General features: G+C 39.7%; 1 protein-coding gene across 4 annotated transcripts in view; it reads left to right on the forward strand.

Annotated features, from left to right (window-relative positions):
* DCAF1 (DDB1 and CUL4 associated factor 1) overlaps positions 1 to 19,479 on the forward strand; it is an 84,830-nt gene that overhangs the window by 34,349 nt on the left and 31,002 nt on the right. For all 4 annotated transcript variants that reach the window (XM_047693105.1, XM_047693098.1, XM_047693120.1 and 1 more), the window contains exons 6-15: positions 925 to 1,062; positions 2,747 to 3,259; positions 3,575 to 3,676; positions 8,887 to 9,045; positions 9,698 to 9,877; positions 10,974 to 11,183; positions 11,883 to 12,052; positions 15,880 to 16,004; positions 16,956 to 18,216; positions 18,794 to 18,992. In XM_047693105.1, the coding sequence (XP_047549061.1) occupies positions 925 to 1,062; positions 2,747 to 3,259; positions 3,575 to 3,676; positions 8,887 to 9,045; positions 9,698 to 9,877; positions 10,974 to 11,183; positions 11,883 to 12,052; positions 15,880 to 16,004; positions 16,956 to 18,216; positions 18,794 to 18,992 (3,057 nt within the window). The remainder of the gene's footprint in view (positions 1 to 924; positions 1,063 to 2,746; positions 3,260 to 3,574; positions 3,677 to 8,886; positions 9,046 to 9,697; positions 9,878 to 10,973; positions 11,184 to 11,882; positions 12,053 to 15,879; positions 16,005 to 16,955; positions 18,217 to 18,793; positions 18,993 to 19,479) is intronic.

The following is a 19,479-nucleotide window of genomic DNA, read 5'->3' on the forward strand; positions in this document are numbered from 1 at the left end:
GATCCTACATGTCCACCCTAGGGACATGCTTGTACAAAAATAGTTGTAGTTGCTTAAACTAACAAAATTGCAGTAAGAACATCTGGAGGTACACTGCCAGCAATCAGACCCCAGCTCTGCAACTCATGTTACCTAACCTTACTGTGATTTGGTTTTCTCTTCTGCAAATAGTTACACAATCATATCAGATTGTTATGAGAAATTATAAGTTATGTGTAAAGGCTATTTTATGTTGAATGCTATTTGTGACAGTTACATGTAACTATAGGTGAGTGTAAAAAGCATAATGTTGAGTAATAAGTTTCAGAAAAATACTTATGGTACCATGTGGTTTATACAATTCAGAGTATGTAACATTTAACAGAAGTTTAACAGGAAAATTGTTAAAATTAAGTAACTGTAGGTACCTTTTGGAGAGGGAGGATACAGATGGTACAAGGAGGAACACATGGAAGGTCTCTGTCAAGTTCAGGGGTAGATTGTGGGTGCTTTTCATTTTCTTTGGACTGTACATGTTTGTATGTATTATTTCTCAACTAATTAAAAATAATTTTGGGATATGTGGAATTAAGTACTTTTTGGTGGATGACTTCTCATTAATAATGTTAATTGGGCATTATGAACTTCAAAAAAGGACATAGAATTTTTAGTGCTCCCTACTTGATTATTGAACATTTTGGGTCTTAAACATCTAAAGTGGGACTATATTATGTGATTATTGATGGCTAAATAGGAATCTTTTTCACAGATGCATAGCTATTTTAACTAAACCACTTGGACACTTAGCTTACTTGCATTTTTTAATCTTATGAGCAACACTGAAATATTTTATTAAATTTTTTCATAAGACTGGAATCTTTGCTTTATCTTTAAATATGAAAATGGTCTTTGTTGAATTGTACTATTTCATTTCCTTTACTATAGGAGGGAATTGTTGAGAATCTTTTCAAATGGGCCCGAGAGGCTGATCAGCCATTGAGGACATATTCTACTGGACTGTTAGGAGGTGCTATGGAGAATCAAGATATTGCTGCCAACTATAGGGATGAGAATTCACAGCTGGTAAGGACTATGTTAGAATTAGTTTCTGTGTAAGATGGGAGAGGATTTGCAAGTTCTTTCTTTATACCTGAACTCAAATAGGTAGATCTTATTCATTACCTTGTATTGGAGTGTAGCTATAATTTCGACATTTCAAGATTACTTTTTACAAGTTTTGATTTTACTTTTTTTAACTTGAAAATAACCATTTTTCATCTTGTCGAGGATCACGATAGTTTATTCTTGGTAAAGAATAAGTACCATTCCCTTTCTTTTCCCAACATCTGGATTATGAAAATTTTCAAACATACAGCAAAACAGAATTTTACAGAGAACAGCTTTATACGTACCACTTAAATTATTTGTGGGCATTTTATTATACTTACTGTATACCCACCCATCCATCCATCCATCCACTTTTCCTCTTATTCATCCACCATTCTGGTTTTTTTTTTAATGTAGTTCAAAGTAAATTATAGATAACTTCGCTCTCTCTTTTTTTTTTTTTTAAACTAAGCATAATACTACATATTAAGTACTACATAAGTACTTAAAAAACGAAAAAGCAGTGAATTTGAAAAATAGATTATGTAACTAGGTGGCAGTGTCTAACAATATAGTTTACAACAGGTGCAAGTTTGAGAAACGTTCATTTTTTTTTTTTTTTTAAAGATTTTATTTATTTATTTGACAGAGAGAGATCACAAGTAGGCAGAGAGGCAGGCAGAGAGAGAGGGAAGCAGGCTCCTCTCAGAGCAGAGAGCCCGATGCGGAGCCCGATCCCAGGACCCTGAGATCACGACCTGAGCTGAAGGCAGAAGCCCTAACCCACTGAGCCACCCAGGCGCCCCTGTTTTGTTTTTTTTTTTTTTTGTCACGTTTATTGGGGTATAATTTACATAAAGTAAAATAAACTCTTTTTTCCCCCCCTTCCTTAATGTCCATCACTCAGTTACCCCATTCCCCCACCTCTCTCCCCTCCAGGAACTCTCAGTTTGTTTTCTATGATTAAGAGTCACTTATGGGTGACTCTCAATCTCACAAAACAAACTGAGGGTTGATGGGGGGAGGGGGGTTGGGGGGGTGGGGTTATGGACATTGGGGAGGGTATGTGCTATGGTGAGTGCTGTGAAGTGTGTAAACCTGGCGATTCACAGACCTGTACCCCTGGGGATAAAAATATATGTTTATAAAAAATAAAATTTAAAAAAATTAATTAATTTAAAAAAAAAGAGTCACTTATGGTCTGTTCCCTCTCTGATTTCATCTTGTTTTATTTTTTCCTCTCTTCCCCTATGATTATCTGTTTTGTTTCTTAAATCTCACATACTTCATGTTTTATTTTCAAAGACACTTCAAAGACACTTTAAAAAAATCATGGATATGTCTGGTGTCTGCCTCTTCAGGTGTTGATGGTCCAGCGTAGCTTGATCCAGATAGATCAGTTGTGAATGATGTGTGATGTGCAAATGTGGTTTGGGTTTTTGGGATATTTTATGAGGAATGAGACCTTTAGCTATTCCTTATTTTATAAAGCTATAGAAATCAGATAAAAATATTGATCAGATCTTTACCATTTCCAGATATTGGGGTAACTGCATGAGGATTTAGTTTCCTTAAAATGGAAATAAGATTTATTTATTAAGAATCATTTAAATTAAGATGCAGAAGAAATAAAGCCTTTTATTCCAATATCTGTTGATAGGTGGCAATAGTACTTCGCAGACTGAGGGAGCTACAGCTTCAGGAAGTGGCTTTGCGGCAAGAAAGCAAGCGTCCCAGCCCACGAAAACTCTCTTCTGAACCTCTTTTGCCTCTGGATGAAGAAGCTGTGGATATGGACTATGGTGACATGGCTGTAGATGTAGTGGATGGTGAACAAGAGGAAGCCTCTGGAGACATGGAGATCTCCTTTCATCTTGATTCAGGCCACAAGACCAGTAGTAGAGTGAACTCAGCTGCCAAACCCGAAGAAGGAGGATTGAGGAAAAATAAGGCAGTAAAACAGGGTGACAGAGAGAATTTTAGGAAAGCCAAGCAGAAGTTAGGTTTCTCAACATCTGATCCAGATCGCATGTTTGTTGAGCTGTCTAATAGCAGCTGGTCAGAAATGTCACCTTGGGTGATTGGCACCAATTATACCCTTTATCCCATGACTCCTGCTATTGAGCAGCGGCTTATTCTCCAGTATCTGACCCCCCTAGGAGAATATCAGGAGGTGAGCTTATTGGAAAGAATACGATTCACACTTTGGGACTGTTGTGCTTACTTCTGAGATATTTTATGGTAGCATTTTATATTTTGATGTGCTTTAACTGTAACACGGAAGAGTCTTTGCCCCAAACTGGTGAAGTCTTATGCCATTGATAAAGTCTTAGGTCACTTCTGATGCAGGTCTTTTTTGATAAAAGTGTATATGTTTTCTAAAGGAGGGAGAGGTACCTCATTTTTAAAAATCTTTTGTCCTCATAATGGAATAGGAAATATGCAAAAATAAAGCCAGTGTTAAGATTTATTTTTGTCTTCATTTCAGTTACTTCCCATATTCATGCAACTTGGATCACGGGAATTGATGATGTTCTATATTGACCTGAAACAGACTAATGATGTCCTGCTTACGTTTGAGGCCCTTAAGGTAAAATTCTTTTTTTTTTTTTTAAGATTTTATTTTTACATAATTTCCGCAACTCAGTGTGGGGCTTAAACCCATAGCCCTGAGGTCAGGAGTTGCATGCGTCACTGACTGAGTCAACCAAGTGCCCCACTTGGGGTAAAATTCTTTTTTTTTTTTTTAAGATTTTTTTTATTTATTTATTTGACAGAGAGAGATCACAAGTAGATGGAGAGGCAGGCAGAGAGAGAGAGAGAGAGGGAAGCAGGCTCCCTGCTGAGCAGAGAGCCCGATGCGGGCCTCGATCCCAGGACCCTGAGATCATGACCTGAGCCGAAGGCAGTGGCTTAACCCACTGAGCCACCCAGGCGCCCATAAAATTCTTAAAAATATTATGTACTGACTGTTTTATTGACATGGACTCACCCATGTGTTTCCGTATGTAACATCTCTGGGTTTTATTGCTCAGGGCAATAAATAAATCTGTTGCCAGATTTGTCAAAATAGTAACAAATGAAAATTTCTTATTTAGGTTAAAAAAAAAATGAGGCTTACCAAATTCTTTCACAGAAATTCAGGGGTCAGCCCTAGGGGATTGAATATTAATTGAATATTTAATTAATTAAATAATTGAATATTAATGTAGAACCTGCATCTAAATGTGGGAATCGCTTTACCTTATATCCAACTACTTTGTAAATATTCCCCCTCTGAGCCAACACCACTTTTTCTGAATTCTTATTTATATACATATGTACATATGCATATATATATATATATATATATATATATATACACATACGTATATGTGTGTGTGTGTGTATATATACACACACCTGTGTGATGTTAGATCATCTAGCGTGAACAAAATACAAATCAGAAAATGAGTAAAGAAATAGAGGCAGGGGGGTGCCTGGGTGGCTCAGTGGGTTGGGCCGCTGCCTTCGGCTCAGGTCATGATCTCAGAGTCCTGGGATCGAGCCCCGCATCGGGGGTCTCTGCTCAGCAGGGAGCCTGCTTCCTCCTCTCTCTCTGCCTGCCTCTCTGCCTGCTTGTGATCTCTCTGTCAAATAAATAAATAAAATCTTAAAAAAAAAAAAAAAAAAAAGAAATAGAGGCAGGGCGCCTGGGTGGCTCGGTGGGTTAAGCCTCTGCTTTCAGCTCAGGGCATGATCCCAGGGTCCTGGGATTGAGCCCCACATGGGTGGAAGGGGGGGGGTCTCTGCTCAGCCGGGAGCCTGCTTCCTCCTCTCTCTCTGCCTGCTTCTTTGCCTACTTGTGATCTTTGCCCATCAAATAAATAAATAAAATCTTAAAAAAGAAAAAAAAAAAGAAATAGAGGCAGACCCCAGTTCAGTAGAGGTAAGTGATTTTCTAGGTTGTAGAGGCACTAAATGTGGGAGGGCAGGTTAGTCTAGCCCACTATGATAATCAAAGGGAATCTGACTGGAAAGATAGAAGTTGAATGAATAACATTGTGGCTGTCATACAGTTCTACCAAGCAGGTAACTTCATGAACAGAGTACCTTTCTGTGCTGTTTACAATATTAAGATAAATTAATCAAGTCTCTATCGTTTGGTTAAGAGAGACCGTCTATGATTTCTTTTAGATATTATAGATGTTGTGGAAAAATGTGCGGGGTACAAAGGAAGGGGTGGTTTCGTCTTCCTGAGAAATGTTTCCAGAAAACACCTCTGAAAAAGAAGTGATGCTCCTTCTGGCTCTTTAAAAAGTTACAACTTTGGGGCGCCTGGGTGGCTCAGTGGGTTAGGCCTCTGCCTTCAGCTCAGGTCATGATCTCAGGGTCCTGGGATCGAGCCCCACATGGGGCTCTCTGCTCAGCGGGGAGCCTGCTTCCCCCACTCTCTCTGCCTGCCTCTCTGCCTACTTGTGACCTCTCTCTCTCTCTCTCTGTCAAATAAATGAATAAAATATTTAAAAAAAAAAGTTACAACTTTAAGGGGGGGATAAAAAGCTATAGCTTTATTCTTGATATTCCAGAGCTGTGCTGTCCAATAGAAGTTTTGGTAATGGGGCGCCTGGGTGGCTCAGTGGGTTAAGGCCTCTGCCTTTGGCTCAGGTCGTGATCCCAGGGTCCTGGGATTGAGCCCTGCATTGGGCTCTCTGCTCAGCAGGGAGTCTGCTTCCCTTCCTCTTTCTCTGCCGGCCTCTCTACCTACCTGTAATCTCTGTCAAATAAATAAATAAAATCTTAAAAAAAAAAGTTTTAGTAATAATGGAAATTTTCTGTCTTTGCTGTTTAATACAGTGGCAACTGGCTGTGTGACCACTTACAATGTAGCTAGTGCCACTGAGGTATTGAATTTTTATCTTAATTTTAATGTAATTAGCCACAATATGGCCAGTGGCTATTGCACTGGACAGCACAGTTCCAGGGTATTTTGAAATGAGATAGAAACGAGAAAAATTGCCTTTCAGATCCTAGAAATTTTAAATTTGGAGGAGGTCTGGTATATAGTGGAGTAACATATATTTCTTTGTGTGGATGCAGTGTGTGTGTGTGTGTGTGTGTGTGTGTGTGTGTGTGTGAGAGAGAGAGAGAGAGAGTGTAAATTCATTTTATATATATATATATATATATTTTTTTTTAAAGATTTTATTTATTTATTTGACAGAGATCATGAGCAGGCAGAGAGGCAGGCAGAGAGAGAAGGGGAAGCAGGCTCCCCGCTGAGCAGAGAGCCCGACTCGGGGCTCAATCCCAGGACCCTGGGATCATGACCCGAGCCGAAAGCAGAGGCCTTAACCCAGTGAGCCACCCAGGCGCCCCGTAAATTCATTATATTTTGAACAATGAAATGAAGCTGGAGGTCAGAATTCTCTCCAAAGGTTTTGCTTTTCAGTGCAGCATCCTGTTCTAAATAGGATATAGTGGAAGAAAGGATTTGGACAGTTGCTATATCTATAGGTTATGTGTGAGGAATTATAATGGGTGTCATTCATTATTCAACTGTTTCCATGCAGAGTCTTTTTTTTTTTTAAAGATTTTATTTATTTATTTGACAGACAGAGATCACAAGTAGGAGAGATGCAGGCAGAGAGAGAGAGGAGGAAGCAGGCTTCCTGCCGAAGCAGAGAGCCCTATGTGGGACCTGAGCTGAAAGCAGAGGCTTTAACCCACTGAGCCACCCAGCCGCCCCTCCATGCAGAGTCTTTTTTTTTTTTTTTTTAAAGATTTTATTTATTTATTTGACAGAGAGAAATCACAAGTAGGCAGAGAGGCAGGCAGAGAGAGAGGAGGAAGCAGGCTCCCTGCTGAGCAGAAAGCCCGATGCGGGGCTCGAACCCAGGACCTGGGATCATGACCTGAGCCGAAGGCAGCGGCTTAACCCACTGAGCCACCCAGGCGCCCCCATGCAGAGTCTTAATAAGGGATTAAAGAAAATGAAATAAGGGTGAACAGGGAAAAATGACAAAAGAGATCTTTCTTATGGGGAAATAATAATGTAGATGGGGCATCTGGGTGCCTGAAGACTATTTCAGCTCAGGTCGTGATCTCAGGGTTGTGAGATCCAGCCTTGTGTTGGTTCTACGCTCAGTGTAGCATCTGTTGGAGATTCTCTCCCCCTGCTCCCACTCCTCTCCCTGCTTGGACACTCTTTCTTTTTCTCAAATAAGTAAGTAAATAAATAAAATCTTAAAAAAATAATGTAGAAAGATGTGTACTCTTATTCAAAAGGAAGACTCAGTTGTATACGAAAAGGGACAGGTGCTGAAGTTAGTAGAAACAAAATGGATTAAAATAGTAATTTGAAGAACCCGCTCTTAAATGGAGATACAACATAAGGAAAGAAAATAGAATCTTTGCTTACACTAGTGAAGTGATTTAGGTCAAAGGCTTTGTATTGGTAAAGGTTGAACCTGCTTACTCTGTTTTCCCACTTGCCTATCCTGGCAGTGGAACTGCCACTTAATGGTAGTGACGTGTGAAAAACTACACACAGTGGCCTAAGGGTTGGAGGAAAACCATATGTGGTTTAGCTACTTCTTGGGGGATTGACTTGTATAACAGACAAGAGTAAAGAGGGAAGGGATTTGAAATTACATATTAGGATTAGTCTGAGTATGGGTGTTGAGAAAACTTCTGAAGAAGGTACATGCCTTTTGTTTTTGCCATTGACCTTGGCAAGGTTTGTATCAAATTCCATACTTGTCTAGTTGTACAGAACTAGTTGTACAATGTACAGAAGTACAACTAGACAACTTTGTGTTGTCTATACTTTGTGCTTTTGTCACCACCCAGAAGACACCTTGGTAAGAGAAACAGGAGGGGGAGCTCTAGTTCTTCTGAGGCTCTGTCCACATTAGATTGGGTTCAGAGTCATCAAATATAGCCTTGCTGCTCACATTTGTACTTCCTGCCTTTCAAATTGCCCAGAAGATCAGGGCCATCCAGAAGATCAGGTCCACCTGGGGAGGCTAGTGGGACTTAAACAGGAAGTTAACAAAGCTTTAAAGATAACAAACTTTTTTTTTTTTTTAAGATTTGTTTATTTGAGAGAGAGAAACAACAAGAGTGCAAGAGAGGGCAAGCAGGGGGAGGAGCAGAGAGAGGGAGAGAAGCAAACTCCCTGCTGAGCAGGGAGCAAGACATGGGGGCTCCATCCCATGAGAGCCTGAGATCATGACCTGAGCCAAAATCAAGAGTCGACCCTTAACCTACTGAACCATCCAGACATCCCTAAAGACAACAAACTTTTAAAGGTCAATTTAAGGTGTCTTCTGATAAAGTTCAAAAACTTACTAGTTTTGGTAATTTGCTGAAGATGGAGTCATACATATTTAGGGGTCAGTATAAAAGAAGGCAAAGTTTGTCATTATATTAGATGATGAGTCAGTGACTTAGCCAAAACTAGAACATAGAGCTGATTATGTTCAAAAGAATTGAAATAGAAAGGTTAAAAATTCTTTAGGGAAGCTATGTACTAATAAAGTGGTAATGGAATTAAGTTATTATTTATAGCAGTATTTTTCATTTCTTATTTTTCACCTTTACAAAAACTTTTGGCATTAGAAGGGAATGTTAAGAAATCATAAGAGTTCTTTGGATTTTTTGTTTCCCTTAAGCAGTACTAGTTTTACTTCTGTTTTGAGGGAGTGGTTGTCTACTTCAGAGGATTCCTTTTATATAGCAGCTTGATTTAATGTTTTGTGAAGAGATTTTGTGATTATTCTAGATCGTTTCACAATGACATGTGTCCTTTTTGCTTAGCACCTTGCATCTCTCCTGCTCCACAACAAGTTTGCCACAGAATTTGTTGCACATGGTGGAGTACAGAAATTACTGGAAATTCCTCGTCCTTCTATGGCTGCAACTGGTGTATCCATGTGCTTGTATTACCTGTCCTACAACCAAGATGCCATGGAAAGAGTAAGTCCAGTGCATTTAGTGTATGGGAATGGAATTGGGTGGGGACACACTCTAGCTCATTCACAGAATGACTTTTGGGTAAGAAGGAAATGAGTAGTTGGAGTAAATTTTATTTTATTTTATTTTTTTTTAAAGAGTTATCCATTTGTATTAGAGAGTATATGCGAGGGGGAGGAGGGACTGAGGTAAAGGGAGAGAGAATCCTCAAGCAGACTTCCTGGTGAGCTTGGAGCCTGCTGCGGGGCTCAGTCCCAGGACCCTGAGATCATGACCTAAGCTGAAATCAAGAGTTGGATGTTTAACTGACTGAGCCACTCAGGTGTTCCTCTTTCTCATCTTTTAAGGGGGAGAACTTAATACCTATGGAACCAAGCACTGAGAGCATTAAAGGATGTAAATATTTGCAGAATTTGGCACTCAGTAAATATAGCTCAGATTTGAGTATGTGTCTAAGTTTAGGTTTTCAGGTTTGGAATAGATTGTTACAGAATTTCATTTGTTAAAATTTAAGCTTTAAACTCAGAATGACCGAATCAGTAATGATCGTTGAATTCTGCAAAGATACCTAGTTATACTGGTGAATATTTTATGCCCTTTGAAGGTTTCTTTACCTGAAATTTTTAAAAATTATGATTTATTTATTTTTTTGCAGGTTTGTATGCATCCCCACAATGTTCTTTCTGATGTGGTGAACTATACCCTATGGTTAATGGAATGTTCTCATGCCTCAGGGTGCTGCCACGCTACCATGTTTTTCTCAATTTGCTTCTCCTTCCGGGCTGTGTTGGAGCTCTTTGACCGCTATGATGGTCTTCGTCGTCTGGTGAATTTGGTGAGGTTCTAATTGGCTTCTGCTTGTGAGGAATAGGGGTCCTGCTTCTCTTTGCTGCCTTTCAGTAGTGTCATGGGAGGAAGCTTTTTTTCCTTTTCTTTTTTTTTTTTTTTTTTAAAGATTTCATTTGTAAGCTCTGTACACATTGATCATATGCTCCACCAACTGAGCCAGCCAGGTACCCTGAGAGGAAGCTTCTGACTGGAGGAATTTTGCTGTCATTGTTTGTTTGTTTGTTTGTTTTTTAAGATTTTATTTATTTATTTGTCAGAGAGAGAGGGAGAGAGAGCAGAAGTAGGGGGAGCAGCAGGCAGAGGGAGAAGCAGGCTTTGTTGCTGAGCAAGGAGCCCGATGTGGGACTCGATCCCAGGACCCTGAGATTATGACCTGAGCCGAAGGCAGATGCTTAACCGTCTGAGCCACCCAGGCATCCCTGTCATTCTTTGTGAATGAAGTTTTTTTTCTCCCTGTTTTCACAAGTTTCTCTTCCTCTTAAGTGGTTAGAGAACTCTGTGCCTTTGTAGACTTGTTTTGAATATAGTAATCTCTCTCATAGGGGAGTTGTGTTGATAATCTTGATCTTCCTAAAATCAACGGCTTTGTGACTGAATGTCTTTCAACATGTTTAAAAACTATGTAATCTTTCTTCCTCGCTCTTTCTTTCTTTCAAGATTTATTTATTTAATTTAGAGAGAGAGAGAGTGTGTGTGTGTGTGTGTGTGTGTGTGCAGTAGGGGGAGGGACAGAGGGAGGGAGAGAGAATCCCAACAGGACTCTGCTGAGCACAGAATCCAACATGGGGCTCAGTCTCCCCACTCAAGAGATTATGACCTGAGCTGAAACTAAGAGTCAGATGCTTAACCAACTGAGCAGCCCATGCGTCCCAAGCTGTGTATTATTTCAGTAATTGTTTATTTCCAATAACTGGTTTGCTTTTATATGGCTACTCTTAGCATGTTGTATAGACAGATAAGCTTCGATATTGGTCACTGTTGTTGAGCATAAATGTTTACTGTAATCCTTTTCTTCCTTTTACTTTTCTCTTTTTGTTTTTCCCTTGCTTCCCTTTTGCCCCATTTTATCTCTTTCTTAATAGATCAGTACTTTGGAGATTCTAAATTTGGAAGACCAGGGTGCACTTCTGAGCGATGATGAAATATTTGCTAGCCGCCAAACTGGGAAACACACCTGCATGGCCTTGCGCAAGTACTTTGAGGCCCACCTGGCCATTAAATTGGAACAAGTGAAGCAGTCACTTCAGAGGACTGAGGGTGGCATTCTTGTGCATCCTCAACCTCCATACAAGGTGAGAGGACCTTGTCTCACAAGGGAAAGTTGTTAGCTCTCCATAGCTAAGTTTCTTAGGCCTGAAACTTGTTCGATCAGTGGTATGTCCAGTGTCCAATGTGGATGTCCAATGTTTGATTATACTTGCCCTGTGCGGAGGCAGAATACCTGAAAATGGGTGTACCAGGGACTTGTTTTGCTCCCTGTTGTAAGTTGCTACTTCTCTGGGGTATTAGAACTAAAAGATGAAGTGGAGTGTGTATAAAAGGGTTTTCTTTTATGAAAAGTACTAGATATTTTACCTCCTCATATGTGGAATTTTTTTTCTGAAAGGATACATCTGTTACTTTACTTCTCTATCATGTTTGAACTTACTTCCTGTGTTTTGGAGTGTAGATTAATATCTATACTCCATTGTGATTTTAAAAATCACAAATTGAAATCAGTTTTATGTGATGCTTCTTTCTTTAGCTGTGAAACATGTATACCAACAAATCAAACGTTCTTTTACCTATTTTGGGCAAAATGTATTATAAGTATGATTATAAATAAAAGGTTACATGTATGTTCATTATTTCACATGTGGGTGTTGACTCAATTGTGGAATTTGAAAGCTCTTATTACTTAGCTTTATTAAAACCTGTTGGCCATTGAGCTGTGATGGAGAAGAAGCAGGCAGGTGATAGAGTTCTTTAATAATATGTATCTCTCCTTATAGGCGTGTTCATATACTCATGAACAGATTGTGGAAATGATGGAATTTTTGATAGAGTATGGCCCAGCGCAACTGTATTGGGAACCAGCTGAAGTCTTCCTCAAGCTTTCTTGTGTTCAACTCTTGTTGCAGCTTATTTCTATTGCCTGTAATTGGAAGACCTATTATGCAAGGTGGGATCAGAGAACGGTTTTAAATGAAATTAGATTTTGCTTTTTGGTAAAGTTGATGTTGGTTTGTATATAGCATATGCTTAGCAAACATTTGTTGAACTGAATTGAAAGTTTGGGCATGAATCTGAGAAACTAGATTAAGAAGGATTTTTTTTTCTTTTTTTTTAAGATTTCATTTATTCGAGAGAGAGAGGGGCGAACACAAGTGGGGGATGGGAAGAGGGAGTAGCAGGCTCAATCTGGGAGAGAGAGCCCAGTGCGGGGCTTGACCCCAGGATCCTGGGATCATGACCTGAGCAGAAGGCAGACGCTTAACTGACTAAGCCACCCAGATGCCCCAGGAGCATAATATTTTTAATTTATAGAGTACTTGTTTATGGTTGATGATGAATACTACATAATAGGCAGGGATCAACATCTGTATTCTCAGAAGTTGTATGATTTACATAGCTGCAGAGGTGGGGTTGAAGTCCTGTCTTGAGACTACAGTCCAATATTTTTTGGTATTTAGACTTTAAATATCTCTCTACTGCTTAACAGCCACATGCGATGTTTATCTTCCTCTCACATAAAACTGTATTTTGTTCTGTGAATATCCTAAAGACCATCACATCATACACTTTAAATAGGTGAATTGTGTAGTATGTGAATTATAGCTCAATAAAGCTGTTTTTTTAAATAGGAAAAAAAACCTATTTTGTGCTTTTGTTATGATTTTCACAATTCAGTTAAGAGCTGTTAAAGCAGAGCAGGATGAGGCTCAGAAAAGGACAGTTGATAGAATCAGGAGGTTGGGTGGGTTCTATTTGAGGATGATGTACAAGAATGAAAATTGTATTTTGGAAGTGATAGAATCTGGAGACAGCATAGCAACAAAGTTTACAAAGAGTGGTTCTTTACCTTTTTTCTCTATCTAGCCATTTCCATTAAAGCCAAGATGGGCTTATTTAGAGTGCATATGGCTTGTTTGAGAAATGTCAGGATATTAAATCTAGGGATTTAATCTAGCAGCCATTTTCAAACTTTTTGGTCATAGGACACCTTTACTGTATTAAAAATTATTGAGAACCTCAAAGAACTTTTTCGTGTTAAATCTGTTGACATTTAACAGAAAATAAAACTGAGAAAATATAAAATTATTTATGAATTTACTTAATAATTTGAACTCATTGCATATTTAGCATTTTTTAATGAAAAATTTCCAGAATAAAACCAGATAATTTCGGCAGGGTTTTTAAATGTCTGCTGAATATCTCATATCTGCTTCTGTATTCATTCTTTTGTGACTTCACACATGACCCAGCATCTAGAAAGCTCCAGTATCTAATCGTGAGAGAATGAGAGTGAGAAAGGAAAATAACATTTTAGTGTTAATATGAAAAGGCCTCAGAGATCCCTGGGGTCCCCTAAGCACACTTTGTGAACCACTGTTTTTTTAAATTTTTTTTTTGAACCACTGTTTTATTAGAGTATTAAAGTAGGTTATTATATTTACTTGGACTTTGCTGAAAATGATAAAAGCTCTAAATAGAGAACTAGGAAAATTATAAATACATTTTTTGAGTGGTAAATCAATATCCGGATTGCTAAGAAAATATAAATATGTTTGGAATATATCCTTCAAAAGTTTTTTTTTTTTTTTAAGATTTTATTTATTTATATGCCAGAGAGAGAGAGAGGGAGAGAAAAAAACACAACTGGGGGAGCAGGAGGCAAAGGGAGAAGCAGTCTCCCTGCTAAGCAAGGAACCTGATGCAGGACTTGATCCCAGGACCCTGGGATCATGACCTGAGCCGAAGGCAGATGCTTAAATGACTGAGCCACCCAGGCATTCCTAAGTTTGTTTTTAAAAATAAATACTTGTTTCTGTTTAGAATATATAGAACCTTAGAAAAGAAAATTATTCTTAGCCACTGTTAATTTCTCCAGTCTATTTTCCATAATGTATGTAAGTATACATAATTGAGATCATAGCATTTAACCAAATTCACCTTTTTTATGAAATAATTCAAAATACAAAAAGGCACAGAGACTACTCAGTACTCAGGGTTGGCACGTGTGGCATTTCTTCTTCTCAGTTCCTTTTCCTGCCTCCCCACAGTGAGCAGTCTTACTAAGTGCATTCTCTTCATGTTTTTATATTATACATATGTGTATATATAAACAATAATGTACCTTATGTTTTTAACTTATATAAACATTATCCTGTATGCATCTTTTGCAGCTTGCTTTTTTCACCCTTATGTTTCTGAGATTTATATGTGGTATTTATTTGAACTCTTGTATTGCTGTACTAGTTTATTATCCTATTGATAGACGTTTAGTGGTTGTTAATTCTTTTTTTTTTTTTTTTTTTGCTATCAAGTGAGTGGTACCACAGACCTCTTTTTCAAGTCTCTTTGAGGATATGGCGTATATAATCTGGATTGTAGGGCACCTGCATTTCATATTTAGTAGATGTTGCATATCATTTTCAGGAGGGTATGGGAGTTTTCATTCTCTACCTTTTTCCCAATAATTGGTATTGTCCAACATAAAAATATATCTTGTGTTTTGTGTTTCATTAATGTTGTATTCTGAGCCTTTCCCTTTGTCCTTTAGAGTTCTTTGAAAACACCTGTTTTTTGAAAACACCTGTGTGTAGCTGCAGAGTGTATCATAATTTTTTTTTTTAAAGATTTTATTTATTTATTTGACAGAGAAATCACAAGTAGGCAGAGAGGCAGGCAGAGAGAGAAGGGGAAGCAGGCTCCATGCTGAGCAGAGAGCCGGATGTGGGGCTCGAACCCAGGACCTGGGATCATGACCTGAGCCGAAGGCAGGGGCTTAACCCACTGAGCCACCCAGGCGCCCCGAGTGTATCATAATTTAACATAATTTTAACATACTTTAACAAACACGTATTCCTATTGTCTTTGTAGATTTTGTAATTCTTTTATTATTTTAAATGATGCAATAATGGACATCATAGCACATAAATGCTTGTTTGTACTTTTATTTATTTATTTATTTTTAAAAGATTTTATTTATTTATTTGACAGAGAGATCACAAGTAGGCAGAGAGGCAGGCAGAGAGAGAGAGAGAGAGAGAGAGAGAGAGGAAGCAGGCTCCCTGCTGAGCAGAGAGCCCAATGCAGGGCTCGATCCCAGGATCCTGACATCATGACCTGAGCTGAAGGCAGAGGCTTAACCCACTGAGCCACCCAGGCGCCCCTTGTTTGTACTTTTTAATTAGGACAGATTCCTCCAGGTGAAATTCCTGGGCTAAAGCTTATGCATATTTAAAGAATCTTGTTTCCTATTTTTAGATTATTTTCTCAAAAGAGGGTCCTATTTTTGTTCCCACCAAAAGTTGGAGAGCGTTTTTTTTTTCTTTTTTTAAAAGATTTTATTTATTTATTTGACAGGCAGAGATCACAAGTAGGCAGAGAGGCAGGCAGAGAGAGAGAGGAGGAAGCAGACTCCCTGTTGGGCAGAGAGCCCAATGTGGGGCTCGATCCCAGGGCCTTGGGATCATGACCTGAACTGAAGGCAGAAAGCTTTAACCCACTGAGCCATCCAGGTGCCCTGAGAGTGTTTTTATACATCCTTACCAGCATTGAGGATTATCCTTTGTTTTTTATCTTAATAGTTTGTGTGGTGAAAATCCCATCCCAGTTGTTTTGGAAGTAATATCATGGTAACTTACAAATCCTTTCTTGATGTCATGGCTAGGGACAGAGCTACACAGGTAGTTCTGATCCTTTATGTCTCTCTCTCTCTTTTAACTGTTGTTTTTTTTTTGCTGTATCCTAGTTTCCATTTGAGTAATTATTTCTCCTGTCTAGGAATGACACTGTGCGCTTTGCCTTGGATGTCCTGGCTATTCTCACTGTTGTGCCAAAAATCCAGCTCCAGTTGGCAGAATCAGTGGATGTGCTGGATGAGGCTGGCTCCACTGTCTCCACTGTAGGTAGGTTGTACCTTTTCGTTTTTGTGATTGCTTTGTCTGGATTTGTTTTTATTTGCTATTCTGGCCATGTCTGTTTACTTAATTTGCAATATTAGTACAGAAAGTAGTGATGGAGGGTGCCTTGTCCCATCTAAGTTGTGTGCTGCACACTTTTATATAAGGGAGTTGTGTTAGTGAACTCAGATTTTCTGAATGGTACATGTGCTATGATGGGACGTAGTCATTCTTGAAAACCTTGTACTCTGCAGGGTCTTGTGTTAAAATAAAGTTTATGGGAAAAATGGGTTGGGGCAGACAATAAAAAACTTAAAGCAGATTTGTAATCTAAGCTCTAACAAAATCAGTAATTGGCAAGCCACTCAGAATGGACAAAAGCTATCATACACAAGAACAAAAGGAAAGTATGTTTTGTTTGAAAATATACTTTATTAAGAACAGGACTGGTAACGGCTCCTGCTAAGGTGAGCATGCAAAGTGGTGTGACTGGCTGTGGGTTTTGGGGTGCACCAGCACTTTGGGGGAGAAAGCCCGAGGTGTGCAGCCCCTTTTTTTAAACTTTCTTCATATAGCAGAAAGTGTTCCTGATGCCATTGTGGCAATCAGGCTGAGGGCTTTTCCTTTTTCTGCTAAAGGTTTTAATTTATTCCTGCTATTTTTGCTCCCCTTACCAGGAAAAATTGCACATGACCCTTGGTGACTTCCACATAATATTGACATCATTCCCCTATTTAACAACTGCATATGAGGTATTACATCATGAAGATATAGTGTAGTAGAATTGATTATATTTTATTCAAATAAGCCCTTGTTCTCTAATAAATAAAAACGTATAGTAGTTTTAAGTGGAACAAAATGAATAGAAGTCTGCATTTTGACTCTGGAACAATCATTGAAGTTGGCTGTTAGTTTTATGAGGAATAATATAAAATGTTTTGAATTTCTCCCCTGTAGGTATCAGCATTATTTTGGGAGTGGCTGAGGGTGAGTTCTTTATCCATGATGCTGAAATTCAGAAGTCAGCACTTCAGATTATCATCAATTGTGTGTGTGGCCCAGATAACAGAATATCCAGTATTGGCAAATTTATCTCTGGAACTCCTCGGAGAAAGCTGCCTCAGACTCCCAAAAGCAGCGAGCACACCCTGGCCAAGATGTGGAATGTGGTCCAGTCCAACAATGGCATCAAGGTGCTCCTGTCCTTACTGTCCATCAAGATGCCCATCACCGATGCAGACCAGATAAGGGCTCTGGCCTGCAAGGCCCTAGTGGGCCTGTCACGCAGTAGCACTGTCCGGCAGATCATCAGCAAACTGCCTCTTTTCAGCAGCTGCCAGATCCAGCAGCTGATGAAGGAGCCTGTCCTGCAGGACAAGCGCAGTGACCATGTCAAGTTCTGCAAGTATGCTGCTGAGCTCATTGAACGAGTGTCAGGAAAGCCACTTCTCATTGGCACTGACGTGTCTCTGGCACGACTGCAAAAAGCAGATGTTGTTGCCCAATCAAGGATTTCCTTCCCTGAGAAAGAGCTGCTTCTGTTGATACGAAACCATCTCATTTCTAAAGGGCTTGGGGAGACAGCAACTGTGCTGACGAAAGAGGCTGACTTGCCCATGACTGCTGCCTCTCATTCATCTGCCTTCACCCCAGTCACTGCTGCTGCTTCTCCTGTCTCTCTTCCCCGAACCCCTCGCATCGCCAATGGCATTGCAACTCGACTGGGCAGCCATGCCACTGTGGGTGCCTCCGCCCCTCCTGCCCCTGCCCATCCTCAGCCACGGCCCCCCCAGGGTTCACTAGCTTTGCCTGGCCCATCTTATGCAGGCAATTCCCCCTTGATTGGTAGGATCAGTTTTATCAGAGAGAGGCCATCACCCTGCAATGGCAGGAAAATCAGAGTGTTGCGGCAGAAGTCGGACCATGGCGCCTACAGCCAAAGCCCAGCCATAAAAAAGCAGTTGGACAGACATCTTCCTTCCCCACCTACGCTGGACAGTATCATCACAGAGTATCTTAGAGAGCAGCATGCTCGCTGCAAGAACCCAGTTGCCACCTGCCCACCTTTCTCTCTCTTTACTCCTCATCAGTGTCCTGAGCCAAAACAGAGGCGGCAAGCGCCAATAAACTTTACCTCAAGGCTAAACCGCAGGGCATCATTTCCAAAGTATGGAGGGGTAGATGGCGGATGCTTTGATAGGCACCTTATCTTTAGCAGGTAAGGAGAGGCCACCTCCCTGGGAACTGGAATGATTCTTCTATTTAAATCAAAGTGTGTGGGTGATACCCGTATAGAGTGATGAATCCAGAAAGCCAGACTATTTGTTGGCCTGAAATACCAATGATTGTCACTTTGTGTGAACACGAGTAATGTGGCTGTACCCCCTTTTGCCAACCATGGGGTCCTTGTGTGATTGTTGTATATTGTTAAGACACTCTGTGTTCTTGTTACAACTAGTATTTTTTTTTAGAACCCATGCACCATGCTGTGCCTCACTAGACTCCCAAACTTGTTTTTTTGGGGTCCAAGTTGTCTCCTATTCTGATTCTTCACAAATTTCATATAAAGATGATGGAATTGCAGGTGTTAAACATGGGGATTTTTGTTACTGTTTAAATTTGGGAGTAGAGGTCCTTTTCTCTCACTTAAAACGGAAATGAAGGTCACTGTGATACTTCGGAAGAACCCATTTGAAATATAAATGCTTTGGGTTTTTTTCTTTCATCCTTCTAGCAAAGTTTTCTTTTTTTCAGAGTCCTTGTGCATTCTTTGTCTCTGATTCTCTTTTGCTTAGGTTCCGTCCTATTTCAGTGTTCAGGGAAGCCAATGAGGATGAGAGTGGCTTCACTTGTTGTGCATTCTCAGCACGGGAGCGGTTCCTGATGCTTGGCACCTGCACTGGGCAGTTGAAGCTCTATAATGTGTTTAGTGGACAGGAGGAGGCCAGCTATAATTGTCACAACTCGGCTATCACACATCTTGAACCTTCCAGGGTAAGGGTCCCCAGGTTGTTTTCACTTATTCTTAGATGGGTTGGTGAACTATCAGCTTGTGGGTTGGCTGTTTATTTGTATATAAACTTCTACTGGAACGTAGCCTGCTCATCCGCATGGTCTGTGGCTGCTTCTGTGCTACAGTGGCAGAGCTGAGTAGTTGTGACACAGACCATATGGCTTACAAAGCCTAATGTATTTACCGTTTGGACCTTCAAGTAAAAGTTTACCAATTCTTTTCTAAGAAGGGGAGGTGTGTGTGGGTGTAATTTTTTTTTTTTTTTAATTTGCCTTAGATGGAAACAGAGTCTATCAACTATGATCACAGAAGTTTTCCTTTTGTGTCAGGAATAGATTTCAAAGTGCTGTGAGTTTTTAGGAAAAAAGCATTATAGGATTCTAGTGGGTCATGGTTTATTAGTATTATTCTGTGGTTGGAATTGATACCTTTGTTATTTCTAAAAGTCAGGACTATTAAGATGACAAG

This window comes from Lutra lutra, chromosome 1 (genome assembly GCF_902655055.1).
Source record: "Lutra lutra chromosome 1, mLutLut1.2, whole genome shotgun sequence".
Lineage (NCBI taxonomy): Eukaryota > Metazoa > Chordata > Mammalia > Carnivora > Mustelidae > Lutra > Lutra lutra.